The 14,780-nt window shown below is 28.2% G+C and overlaps 1 protein-coding gene across 1 annotated transcript; it reads left to right on the plus strand.

Moving 5' to 3' along the window:
• The first annotated feature begins 9,664 nt into the window (after positions 1-9,664).
• LOC105618586 lies at positions 9,665-12,156 on the plus strand. The gene is made up of 4 exons (XM_012200116.1): positions 9,665-9,913; positions 10,347-10,623; positions 11,127-11,390; positions 12,068-12,156. Exons 1-4 carry the CDS (start codon positions 9,665-9,667, stop codon positions 12,154-12,156), a joined length of 879 nt encoding a protein of 292 aa, XP_012055506.1.
• The last annotated feature ends 2,624 nt before the right edge of the window (positions 12,157-14,780 follow it).

Here is a 14,780-nt window from a genome sequence, read left to right on the forward strand (position 1 = left end):
ATATTATCTTACATTGATATTATATTTCAAACGATGATCCAGTAAATTCCAATATTAAGTGAAAGAGGAATGTAGTTTATATTGTCAAACAAAATGTTTATTATGAATAGAGAGAGAAGAATAGTAATAATAAAGTAACATGTTGACTGTACATTTGTAACGAGCATCTGAAGATGGCTCAATGAAGACGCCGAAATATGTAATACATATTTTATACATTTTTATACATTTAATATATTATATTATAGAGCTTATATACATGCTTAATTATGTTGATTGTTATGTGCCCTTCACATCTCTGTATTGTTTTTTAATAATAAAGTACTCTCATTACTTTAATTATAATCATTTAATGTCTCCTTTAAAATATAATGTTTAAAAGACGAAGTTGACAGATATTTAACAAAATTAACTTTATTATATTGGAAGTATTTTTATAGATATTTCTATATTTCTATATTTTGAAAAGACAGAATTTTTATTTATATGAGCTTATCATTTTTTTATATACCATACAAACGTACACATTTACATCGATAATATTATATCTCAAGAATCTACTTTTATAGATCAAAATTATTGTACTTTTATTATATATTACATTTAAATATTATGCAATATCTAAATAGATATCGTATAAAATAAATGAACACATTGCCATTGTGATTTAATGTGCTTGCATTTTTAAGTAGCGCATTTAATTGTCAAATGAGTTTTCTGGGACAAAAAAATTCATTTACAAGGCGATAATACTGTTAAGTGGACTTATTAATTAAAGACTTACTAATTAAACACATATTCGTTATAATAAAGAAACTTTTTACTGCTATGAGTATAATCCTTTTAGTTAGCATAATAGAATTATGGTTCTATTAAATATATGAACATATATTTCATACATTACGAGGCAACGGTATTAAAATGTTATTTCCTAATCTAATCGACCATTAATAATATAAATAATTAATAATTAAGTTTACGTAGCATTCATTTCATACGTAGCATTATGATATCAGTATACAATATAATTATTAGTTTAATAAGGATTGTTTTTCTTTTTTATGAGAAATTTATAAGCACTTTATGTCAGAGTTTAACACAGTCTTTTAATAATATGAAAAGTAGTGTTCTACTTTTATTATAATTATATAGTAAGATTAATGATATCTAATTTTAATGACATTAATCTTAACTTATACACATGTCAACAATTTTATGAATGACATATTACAAATAACAGCTCTTAGAATAAATTAATATTTACTTTTCTTTCTATTTACGTAATTCTAAAAATTATCGGAGCATTTATAAAAAGTGCTTGTATGCAACTATCTACTTTATATATAAATATCCTAATATAATATCCTAATATCCTAATGTATCCTATTTTACATGTATTTTCTACCCATGATCAACAATGGACTCGATAATAAATATTCCAATCTTATAATACTTATTCGAAAAATTAAATACTATATGTAAATATTTTACATTGATCTTAAAATCAATATTTCGCATTGAGGAACAAAAAAAAGAATTTATGTCAAATCCAACTAAAAATGAATAAAGCATAAAGAGATGCACAATGTAATATTTTAAATTATATAGAATTATATATATCCAACTATTATCATGCAAATTTGATATTGATACGATAGTTACGTTTCACCACTTATTAGTGAGGATACTGTGTCAATCCTTGATGTCAATAGCTAAATTATACGACCTTATATTATTATTTGATATTTTTGATGTTATATGTGTCAACGTGATCATTCACTAGAAATCTTATTTCTAGAAATCTTATTAAGTATTATATGATTATGATTTGATATAATTTTAATGCGCAATTTAAATTTTCCTCTTGTTTTTAACTCAATTATTTGATATTACTTTGGTCTGATATGTTTATTTTAACTCATTATCCTGAGATTATTTGCACATTAATTGTGACACAATAATTGTGAGCCAACAAGTTTTTATTAGTACGCTGTGTATATTTGATTAAACTCATATATTTGATTGACATTTAATTATCATTTTTAATGTATAATGCGGTAACAGTTTTAACTTGTTGACATTTAATTATCATTTTTTATTATTATTTTTATTAATTAAAAAATAACTAATTTCTGTTAAAAACTGTATCAGATGTGATTGTGAGTGATGTTTTATTTTTTAGCGAAATGGTCTGCGGGATAAAAATTGTACCGTTGAATCATATAATCCTATCAGCATTAATTAAATGCGATGACCGCAATCAAATCGCAATTTCAATGGCCGAAATGCCAAAAAACTTATAAAATTTTGCTAAATTTGTATTTATATTATCGCGATATTCTTAATGGGAGTTATAAATTTTTATGATGTTAATTTTAATTGAGAGAACACACACACACACACACACACACACACACACACACACACACACACAACATATATGTGTAAAATGTATATATCAAGGCGCATCATCTAATCGTGCATAGCTTGTATTCCAAATTAAAAGATAAATCTATTAATTTCCCCATAGCAAAATACAATTTAATGTCCGCAAGGCTTTAATTTAATTAATATGTCATGTGCAATTTTCTGTGAAATGGAATGCAGAACGAATGTGCATCAATATTTTATGAGAAATATAAATATTAAGAAAAGATATTCATTATTAGATGAGTGTGACATCTGACAGAATAAATAATTAATTTGTCTTACAAAACTATTCCACATATTTATTTTTATTATATTTCACAGTGATTTGTTAGAGAATTTATTCTTATTCTATCAACGAGAAATTTGAGAAAACACTTGCTGAAAGATATAATGTTGAAGCGTTAATAGCTCACTAGACGATAATTTACGAAACAATGTTTAGTTAGCATCGGATAAGTTAGATATAATCATCCGCTAATACTTGTTTTTTTTCTGTGTCACATTTCATACCAGGATGATAATAATAGAGATGCACTACTAGCCTACTTACATGTTTGAGTATGGGACCGAAAATAAAATGTACGAAGGAAAGGAAATATAGAGATTGTGGAAGGTTACAAAAGTGCACATTCACTATGATATCAAGATATTTATTTGTGGGTGCATATCGCGTTATTTTTTTTTATATAAATATCGTCTCATGCGAAACATAATAAATTTTTCTACGTGTACATTCCATGAAGATTCAACTTTGTATTGAAACGAACCAGTTACTGATAAAAATATTTCAACATATATAAGTATCTTATATATAAGTATCTTCGTAATTAAAGTAAATTAAAATAAAGTCATAATAATTTACCGTTAAAATTTTTGAAGCATAGTACTTTTCAATCAGATAACCTCCGTTAAATTTTATTAAGATATGACATGGGATTATTCTGCCATGAAAATACTTTTTTCATATGAAAATTTAAGAATGCAAATTCTTAATTTATAATAAAAAAAACATAGTGTTACTTGAATTTGAAAGATATCAATTATTTATATACAGTGTAACATAAATACATTTTTTTTACTTTTATGTAGAAGAAAATGAGGGAATTGCAAAATACGAGGTAAATACGAACGAATTATTGCAGTATATTAGAGTACACATCTCTATTTCATTTTTCACATTCAGTTATACATGATAAATCAATATATATTTAATGTCACACCATAACATGATGTATAGAACACACTGTTTATAGTAAATGCCATTACATGTTTTTGATAATTTTGATGTAGGGCAGAGTAGGGAAATTTGCGAATACTTAAAGGAAAATTTAAATAAAGCCGATGCTTATTTATCAATTATAGAAATCTTTATTCAAAAGATATAAAGAAAACAAAATGGATTCGGCATTGTCTCATGTAGCAGTGGGTAATTCCGAATTGCAAAGATTTCATTTTTCTATTAAAAATTATAGTTTATATTATAATTTATAATATATGAATGCTAATTATTGTAGTTTAAAGTCAAATAATTAGAATATCTTTTGAATAAAGAATTCTAATTGATAAATAATCGCTGACTTTATTTAATTTTTTCCTTAGGTGTTCGCAGTTTCCTACTTTACTTATCTCTTTTGATTTTTATTTTCTTTTACTTCATTTTTGTACTGTGAATGTTAATTTGTTGATATCAATATCTGTCTGACTTCTCGTATCACTTTTATCTATTATCGCGAATAACTATTACACTTGTGATTGTTGACAGCAATTTGCTCTATTTGATAATATATGATCTTGACACGATAACATCAGACACAGGATAATACATAATACCCTTCTCTTCGTAATCAAATATAGCTTTATGAACGTGTAGTTTTATTGGTAATTAAACTAGATGTAGTAAGTCGCATTTATATTGCGTGCTAGAATTCAATAGCTACTATTTACTCGAGAAAAGAAACGTTATCATAGTGCTCTTATTTCTCTAATTCTATTACAAAAGTCATTTTATTATGTATTTACAATCTTGGTTGATTTATTTTGATCATAAGCACTAATATATGCAGCAAAAATAAATTTCGCGCATTTTACAAGAATGAGTTTCTAAGCAGCTGCAATTATGTTTCTTTATATTCATATCTTAGAAAAATATTTTCTATGAGACTGTGGCATAGTTTCTATTTCAATAATTACGATACCATGATACCAAATAATAAAAAGCAAACGATTTCAATTTTGTTGTTATGAATATTAATAAACGAATCCAAACAGTTTGACCAGATATTACCAAATTTATATTTACGCTATTTTTCCTACATAAGAAATCACAAACTTACGATGAGTATCATTTGACTTCTATTTTTAATCCGTATATTATATTCCGTATATTATATTCCGTATATTATTTAATGTTATTTATTGTAGGTAAGAGGTTATTTTGAAAGAAATCAAGAGCTAATTGTTGAGCGATCAAATATTTTGATTTTATCTTTGAAAATGATTTAATCGATGATGATAGTTGTGAAATGGTGATTGATTGCATAAATATGAATCGAAAGTATAGATGATTTTATTTCCATATTTGTAAGAGTTTGATGGAAGACATGGGTAAGACGCCATGGATAAACGCCGACTTCTAGTTTGTTTATTTAAAAGAAATATATGTTTCAGAGCAAATAATTTCAAACAATAATTAATTTTATTAAATTCATAGGATAAGAAGAGAAAGGAATAGTGTTCAAAAAGAGAGATTATTCATGGTGATTAAATTTTGAAAATATATAACAATAACACATTAAAAAATAAATCTATTTAGTCCAATAATGTGATGTTATTATATGGCTTGCGAATATAAATAGTCGTAAAAATAGATTTTTATTCAAAATAGATTAAACATGGAAATGAAAAATATGTATCTTGATTTTCTGATTCGACTGTGAGAACTCGAGAACTCGGAGAAAATGTGCATCTTCTGTTTATATTGTGCGATTATTGTGCATGACGATTTGTGGTTTACAAATGTTGATGACAGTCAAAGGCCTTAATCGATGCTCTTCTGGGTTAATTTGAAATATTCCTCTAGTCATGAATTAGCCACTGTATATGACTTCAAATAGTGTTTATTTCACGTGAATTAATGAGTTGAACATAAATTCATTAAAATGATACGTGACACACAGTATGAGATATCACTAGTTATATTTGCAATATAATTCTCGTCCGATTAAAAATTTTTTGTTACGAAATTTAGTTTATAAAAATATTTTTTTCGTGAAAATATGTAAAAGCGATTTTATATTTATAAATATTCTATTTTTATATAAATTAATTTTTTATCAATGTTTTTAACAATTATTTTACATTGTTTAAAATGTTTCTTAGATATTAAAACAATACATTTTATTCGATCAAAAATGTATAGATATTTAGCAATATTATTTATGTGACATGTGTCTGCCATTGTTTATATAACTGTGCATATAATAATCTTTATGAAATAGGCCGTAAATGTCACAAAGTAACCATAACTAACTAAGACATTAAGATAAATCTCGCAAGTTCAGGATGAATATTAACGATTGGTCGCGGCTTTTAACATATAATAAAATAAATTGTTTGTAACATTATTGTAAATGTGCACCAGCAACAAGATTAATGTTTGTGAATGCTTGTTTCATGCTTGTGTTTACCTTTTTTTATTCACTTTTATCAGATCTTGATTATATTATAAGATTGTCGAAGTGATTTATTGACAATACTAAAATAAACAATTTACTTATATAATCGCAGAATCTCTGTTTGCAAACAGAGACATATTTGAAGAAATTGAATATATTACTTATTTTTAAAAAGACATAAATTACGGATATACATATATTGTATAATACATATATTGTGTTAATAATATATTTTGAGTTGCAAATTTCTGTTTGCATTCTATCGCAAAGACATATAACGCTATCATTAATCTTTACTAAAATAATTAGTTCCTAGAGGATTATATTTGAATAAAAAACATGTTTTCTTTAAGAAATATTTTTCTAATCTCTCATACCTTTTTTAAAACAAATGACAAATTCACATTCCATATAGTGTACGCTTATAAATTTTCAATCACTAGACTTCAATTAACAAAGCATTCGATCTGTGATTAATGACGTTAAAAAAGATACTGATCTTCTCGCAGACAGTTTCTTGCACCTCTCTCTAGAATTTCTTTTTCAAACGAGAATGTATAACAAACTCGAATTGAGATCGGTAATCGGTTGCTGCGATATTACCACTTCGTATCCTGTCGACGTACTGGGTCAACCGGGCAAAAGAGTAAACAGGTTATAATGCGAATCAACAAGCATGCGTTTCACCCACTAGACTCGCCCATGGCGCAACGTCTTCTTGCCTCATAAGCCTCACAAGCAAATATGCCTCGATGCAAACATCGATAAACGACAGGTATCTTCGTCGTGCATTGCTCTATAACCGCGAGTGAAAGCAGGTGCATATACGTACGTGCTCAACATACTCGAAGAAGAATGACATGTTTGTTATCCACTCTTGACCATTACCCTGTTGAAGCGTGTCGCGTACGAAAAATGATCTTTCGGTGATATTCTTCTATGCAGATGCGATCAAGTTTCCAGGCCAGTAGAGTAAGTTGATGTCTACTAGCTTTGCCTACAGCAAAAATTTATTGAACCTGAGCATAGTGGGTTAACAAATCGTGTTTCTTTTGTAACCCGAAAAATAAGTTTGATGAATGCTTCCGGTTTTAAGAGTTTCTACGTTCATCAAATTATTATTATTAGTAATTGCATAGAGGCGTCTAGTAAATTAAAGGTATTATTACGAATAAAAATCAGAGTTAATAATTACGAGTTTTACGCTTGATGCGTACAAGATTTTCCAGTTTTTAATTTTCTATGAAATAAACTCTTCCATGCGATAACTAAATATCTAAGTTACAGGATTTATGATACGTTATGATACGAAATGATGAGTTGTAAATATTTGATGTTTATGATTTGAATGGTTGATTTATAATTTGAATGGTTGATTAGTAAAAAATTGTCAATAGCGAATGTATTGACATAAATAATATAAAATAGATATAAAAATATAATCTTAAAACATACCTATGATTTCAAGTAAAAAATATAAAAATCATGAAATTAAAGCATCGCATAGAGATTTAAATTTTTAAAGAGACAGCGACAGATTTTTTTATTATTTACACTTATTTGTTTACTTTATGTTAACGGTATGTTGCTTGAATTATGTTTGCTTATAAGTCATGTTTTAAAATAAAACAAAATATGCTGAGAAAATTAGATTCTAATTAAAGAAGAAAAACAATTTCTAAAATTGCACTAGATTTTTAAACAGTTTGATGCAAGGCCAAAGTAAAACAGACGACTGTTGTGCAAACCGGTTACGAAAAAGAGGCTGTACCGCTAACGTGTGTACATAATATCCTGATTCTTGAAGACTGCAGTGGCGTTAATAGGTCAATCAATTGCCTTTTATCATTTGTTGACTATCGCATTTTGCTGGCTATTATATAATAGTCAATTTATAACATTATATACATATATTTTCTTATATTTTTTCTTATTTTTTTAATAATTTACAATGATTTTTATAACAAAAACTTATTTTTCTTTATATTTCAATTAACATTCGATATTAAATTTTGTCGCAAAATTAAAATTTTAAATTGAAATTAATTTGAATATGATATTTTATTATCTTAAATTAAATTACATTTCTGTATTTGAATTTATGAGAAATTCTAAATTTTTAATTAAGTTTAGAACAGAAATTTATTGACATCTTGATATTTGTTTGGTAAGAAAAAATAAGATTCAACATTAAAATTATACGGATTGTATCGGATGTGATTTCAGATTTTGCTAGTAGATGAATATTTTCTCAAAAAACTAATTGTGTTCAATTTTACTAAATTTCCGCTATACCAAGAGATAATTTATGAATTATAACGTTACCTATTATTATCTATGTTAAAAAAAACTGAGCGACCGTTGCGGGTGGGTGCACTAGAAAATGTAGTGCTTCTACCAGCCATGAGGAATGTTGCAATTATGTGGAGAAGAATGTCGTGGAGAAGACCCTTCGTTAAATCTTTAAAACGGCTAACGGAAGAATAGTAATTGTTATCACAGTGATACGTGCAGCCGTTTGCTTCCTTTCTAATATAAATAAATTCGAGATATAGAATTTCTCGCTTGCTAATCGTGTGATATAGAACGAAAATATAATGTGCAATGTTTAATATGGTATGTTCACCACTACTTCTGCAGCTATTAGCTTCGTGAAATATCTTTCTGATTGTGTGATAGCTATTAAGCCGACAGTCGTGCGGCTATGATATACCGTTAAAATTATATACTTGTCAAAAATAAGGACGTATTCTTTCGAAGATCTTCGGTTCTAATGGATCGATCGAGCAATTAAATTAGGATCTTTTAAGATAGTTAAATTGTTTTTTTTATATACAAATGCTTATTAAATGTTTTTTTCTATTTTTTTTTGAAAATATGAAAAAGCAAAAAAATAATTTGCGAAGAATATTATATAATAATATTAATAAATCTATCGCAAAGTATCTTTGCAATATTGTTGGATAATCTTTCTAATATTCTCTTCTCAATCTTAAAATATCCGGTTTAATGTATCACGAATTTTATGGTGCGATGAGTTTGTCTCATTGTTATTACATAGAATTTCCACGACCAGCCAGCGACCATCAGCGAGTCCTCGAGTGTCTCTCAAGAGTTGTACCGTGTAGAATGCAGGAGCAATCTCTGTATAGCATTATCTAAGCCATGGACCGTTACCCCCACCGACCTAAATGCACGCCGTATAAATGGTCAGAACACCTTCTAACTACTGTCAGTGAGCGCGTGCACCTAATCTTGCTTTTCTGCATCATCCTGCATCATTCTGTGAAAAGAGTGCGCGATATTATGCGATAATTTTTCGTATCATATAACGTCACTTATGATTTTTTTTAATTACGGCATTCACTTTCGATGCGATGCATCTCGATGGTTTGTACAATTGATGAGCAACCATCATGAGTAACAATAATAATGACTGTACAGAAATTCGAAGCGAGATAGGTGATCATCACAATTCTCTGCAATGAAATATAAATCAGTTGATCAAAACTAACAAAATCCAAATCAATAGTGTAAAGTTAAAGTCATTGACCTAAATTATGAAGTGCGAATATTTCGGAGTTATTGAGTGGTCTCGCAAAATCGGATATCCAAGAGTGATTGAAGTATCGTGCTGGATGTTTATTTTATTGATTGTTTGTTCACGACGGACTCATTCATTGGCTTTTGATAATACAACGGATCTTTTTGTTCAAAAATGTGAAATGGAATGCAATTTAAAGAGAGATTATACAACTTGTGGCAAATATAAAGTCGCGAAATGGTTGAACACAATAGTGAGAGAAAAGGTACGTGTTTGCTGTTTGCGATTACATAAAATTTGATTATATCCCAAAAATTAGAAATGAATAATCCACATTGCATAATGTTAACTGTAACAAAAAATAATTAAAATTCAATTCTAATCTTAATTAATTCTGTATCTTGTTACAGTTATGCAATCAATTATAAAAATAATAAATATTTAAATAATTTATTATAAGAATTAAAAACAAATTAATATATATATTTTTTATAATTTTGATTTGATAGAATTATAACAAAATTAAAAAATTAATTAGACATAAATAACTCTAAAATTGATTATATATTATTATACGACACATAACAATTATAAAAATGCATATAATATATATAAATGTATATAAATTTATAATTTAAAAAAAAGAATTATACATATAAATATAAATTAGTTAATTAAAGCAAATTATTATAATTCAGGAATTTAGTTACGGACCATTTCGAATAATAAGGATACCATCGATTTACAAGCAATCTTTTTTACCCTATTTGCCACGTTCTCAAGCATTTAAAAGTAGTATAACAGAAGCTCTGAACTTTGTCAGAGATAGTGTAGAGGATTTATTGACAAAACGTGCCATTGTATATACGATAGACAACTCGGCAGCTACTAGAGATGCTAGAGACTTCTCTTCGAATTTGATGTTTATGGATGAGGATGAACTTGAGCGGCTAAAGGATAGCAAAGAACCGGAAGGTAAAATCTTATTAGATCTGCTGAATAATAAAATATTTAATAATTTTTTTCTCTTATATTGTTTTTTACAATTTCTTTTTCTTATTGTTTTTCGAATATTTTTATCTGTGTTAAATATAATAAACTGAATATTGTAGAGTGCTTTATTTTTTCTTGAAAAAATCCTGAAAATTCTTATAATGATATATTGATCTCTTGGCAATAACAAAGAAAAGGTGTACTTACTGTTCTATATAACGGAATGTTTTGATGTGTCCGAGCGTAATTATAGTTTCTATTGCACTTTATTTCGGATAACGTTATACGTAACAAGTAATCATTGTAAAAACTATGCAATCTGCTATAATGTGCTATATATTTGAAAAAAGCGATGAACGGCGAAATGGCAGAGTTTACTACCTTATATTTCCTGTAACGGCAACGATGTCAACAATTGTATAGTCTGTAATAATATTTGACGATTTTCGAGAAAGAGAAAATTTATGAATTTATTCGTTTTACAGGCGATTGGCGAATTTTCAAGAAGAAGAAAAATATTATCTTCCCCATTCTTATATTATTAAATTTAATAAAACTAAAACTATTGCTGTTACCAATTTTCCTAGGAGTTCATTTTATCAAGAAACTTCTCGTACTTGGATCATTAATTTTACCATCAGTATTTGCTCATTTAAAGATTTGCAAAGTGCAACACCCTCATGCGCATCATGCACATCCTTTTCATCTGTGGTCCACCGCAGCGGACACAACAGCAGATTATCCAACAGGTAAGAGTATTTTAAAAATATTTTTTGTCTTTGACAAAAGTATTATGTTTTCTAAGCAAGTTATATATCAAATTATAGACATATATTTATTATATTTGGTAAAATTTTAAATAAAAACGAACGATGCGAAGAATAATGATTTAAAAATTGTGATTCTTTTATTCATTATATTTATGTTTAAAAATAATATTAGAAATTCATTTTATAATAAACATTTTTTTGTTTATTTTATGTTGTTAAGTTATATATGTTAATGTATGAAAAAAATATTCTTATCAAATAAAAATAACTGGCACACCCTAGTGATAGTTTGCACGATTATATATTATGTAGGCTAAGTTAAGATAGCGTCGCTCAGCTGTAACAGCTGATACATCTTTATAGACCAATACATATGACGTATTTATGTTGGAATAAACATATTTGATATTAGCCAACAGCGACAAGTTACATTTGAAACAGCTATCAGTGTACGTTATATGATATTGTTTTATATTTGACATATTTATATTTAATAATTTCTTTAATAATTTCTTTAATGTTACGTATCACAAATCTTTGACATCAATAATACTGAATCTTATACAAAATTTACACATCTGAATAAAGATCTTTATGTATCTATTTGTTAAAAACATCATAAACTTGTAATATGCATTTTAACATTTTCTTTGCAGGATACGGAACGGATGACAGTAATTGGCATAGAAACGATTATCAGTTGGGATATCCGAATTATCAAATACTTCGCAATCCTTACGGGTGAAAATATACCAGAATAATTCGTGATCATTAACGATAATATCGTATTTGTTATCTTTTGATAGAATCTTTCGAAGGCGAGTCAATTACGAAGCACACGAAATAACACTTCAACAAGTAGTACAATTACGATTAATCTAATTGTGATCCATGATCTTAGTAATTTCCCATAAAATTACTCATGGCAATCACGGTGAATGGATATGCACTGAATGAATGTCGCCAAACGCTACGCTTGTCTTGGCTACGCTCGTTCGTCGCTTATTCTAGCAAAGAACACTTGTGAAATAACTTTCACATAGTTTACCGTTATTTGAAGATTTGTATTGATATATTTTAACCTTTGCGACTCGCGAGTTTTGAGAAAGAATAAGATGTTAAGGATCCGGCTTTTTCTTAAAACTCGCATTAATGAGAACGCGAAAGAGCATAAAAATATCTGTTAATTTTTTAGAACATTAATTTCTACAACTTTCTTCATCTTTTATCTCTTGTTTTATATTATTTATTATTAATTTTATATCAAGATGATATCGATAATATATCATTGCTGATTAGCTTTGATTTTTTTTATAACTTGATGTTATTAATGAAAGCTATTGCAACTGCAAAACTAACTTTCTAGAAGATTATTTATACAACTGAATAACTAACTGCCAAAAAATGTTGCACTATTTTTTATTGACACTATTAAATTATAAATATTTATAGTAAAGTAATTAAATTACAGTATAGTCAAGTGTCGAGCTCATCCAGGTAATCCAAGTTCAATTATCTTCGCTTGTTTTCTAATTATTTTCTAATGACAACATATATGGTTACAATATAACGCAAACTAATTTTTTACCAAAAGTATTCGGCGTGCTTGTTTCTCATGGACCGTCTTTCCTCAAATTTCAAAGTGAAAATCGCAAAAGATCCTGCCACTCCATGGCAGGAGGATCATTTGTGGTCAAGGTCACTTGACCGAGTACGATGGCCCCTCTACTGACCTACTGACAGATTTGGACAAACGCCCAGTTTGTAGCTCAAACGCGTTCACGAGCCAATTCATGTGTCGCTGTTATGCGTCCGTGCGTCTACCTTGACCGTGTGTGTCCGTGTATATATAAACATGTGACCCATGCATGAGTCGATCGAAGACCGTTATTGACTCGCGGACAGTACACGGCGAGAGCCCAGTCATCGTCGACTTGTCGTCGACACATATTTTAGGCTCCAGATAATAGTTACAATTGATGAATTTTGTTCTCACCCTTTCCCTTCTTCAATACGCTTTTCTTGACTCATCACGTGTTCATTGATAGGATTAATCTTAGTTTCGATGGTGAAGTTTTCATCAGACTTTCCAACGCGAGTCTTTGAAACCTAGTCTGACGTAAACCGATTTTTTTTCATAAAGAATTTTACATACCATTATAATTTTTGATATTTTTTATTGCAAGAATAAATATTGTATATCATAAGAGACGTGTTATAGAATAATAAAAAGACACGCTTGACTTTGATGGCAAGCGATAAAGTGACAATGCTTGGGCTCCACGACACAATAGGAAACGCGAATCGGAAGCGACACATTGCGCATCGCTACAGGATAGGTACGATCGATATGCAACGTGCACTCATCCGCGGCAACTCGACCGTTACGTTCTTACGTTATATACGAACGAAAAAGTCGCATTAATGTAACGGACCATCGTTCATGTCACGGCGTTCGATTTGCGTATCTACGTCGAACGTATTTCCTGCATATTGTATGATTCATATGTATTTGATTCATGCGCACGTACGACGAAGACGATTCTGAGTGGTGTGCGTTAAACCGGAGGTACTTCTCGAGATGCCACAGATGAAGTTCATAGAAAGCAAAGCCTCGTGAACAATTGTAGCTCTAGCTTAAATAGAACAGTCCTTCCTTTTTCTTAAATGAATATTGTTTTTGCGGAAGTCAATCAAATTTATATTATGATGGACAATTTATCTTTAGAAAAAAAGATATTATTTCACGATAGAACTTCAATTTTATCACATAAGAAATACTGTATATTGTATATTCAGGTTTTAATACTGCTTGTAATTATGATATACACTATGTGTATGAATAAATTTCAATAAAATAAGAGTAAACGGAAAAAAAAATTTTGTAAATGTTGATCATTTGTTTCACATTTTAATTTTCTATCCTTTGAAATTTTTCAACGTTTAGTGAAACCGAGTTGTATGTTTAATATTATTTCTCATTTGGATGCGTATATGTATGCGTATATGTGCGTATGCGCATGATTATAGTTAAGAAAAATAAAATTGTAGAATAATTAAATAGTTTTCTATTTTCCTTTCTTTAATTGAATTGGATATTTTTAAGAATCTTTTTCCTTGTTTTATTAACAGATCAATGATAAAAGATTGTAACATCACATCATATTCATACATCACATGTTAATATAAAAATATTTATAAGAATGTGATTTTTAAAAATTATTTCCATGTATTTAAAGATAAATTATTTTATTTATAAATTCTTGATTAATAATTAATTTCAATGCATGAGTCAATGCATATGCTCCTTTTTGTTTATTGTAAATATGAATATCAATACTTGGAAAGAATCTTTCTCTCTCTCTCTCT

This window comes from Atta cephalotes (genome assembly GCF_000143395.1).
Source record: "Atta cephalotes unplaced genomic scaffold scaffold00017, whole genome shotgun sequence".
In the NCBI taxonomy this organism is placed as follows: Eukaryota; Metazoa; Arthropoda; class Insecta; order Hymenoptera; family Formicidae; genus Atta; species Atta cephalotes.

Bases quoted from the DNA above. Each gene is read 5' to 3' on its own strand.
- LOC105618586 (XM_012200116.1), top strand. From the start codon at position 9,665: ATGAAGTGCGAATATTTCGGAGTTATTGAGTGGTCTCGCAAAATCGGA. The intron at 10,624-11,126 runs GTAAAATCTTAT...TTCGTTTTACAG, and splicing joins GGATAGCAAAGAACCGGAAG to GCGATTGGCGAATTTTCAAG. The intron at 11,391-12,067 runs GTAAGAGTATTT...TTTTCTTTGCAG, and splicing joins AACAGCAGATTATCCAACAG to GATACGGAACGGATGACAGT.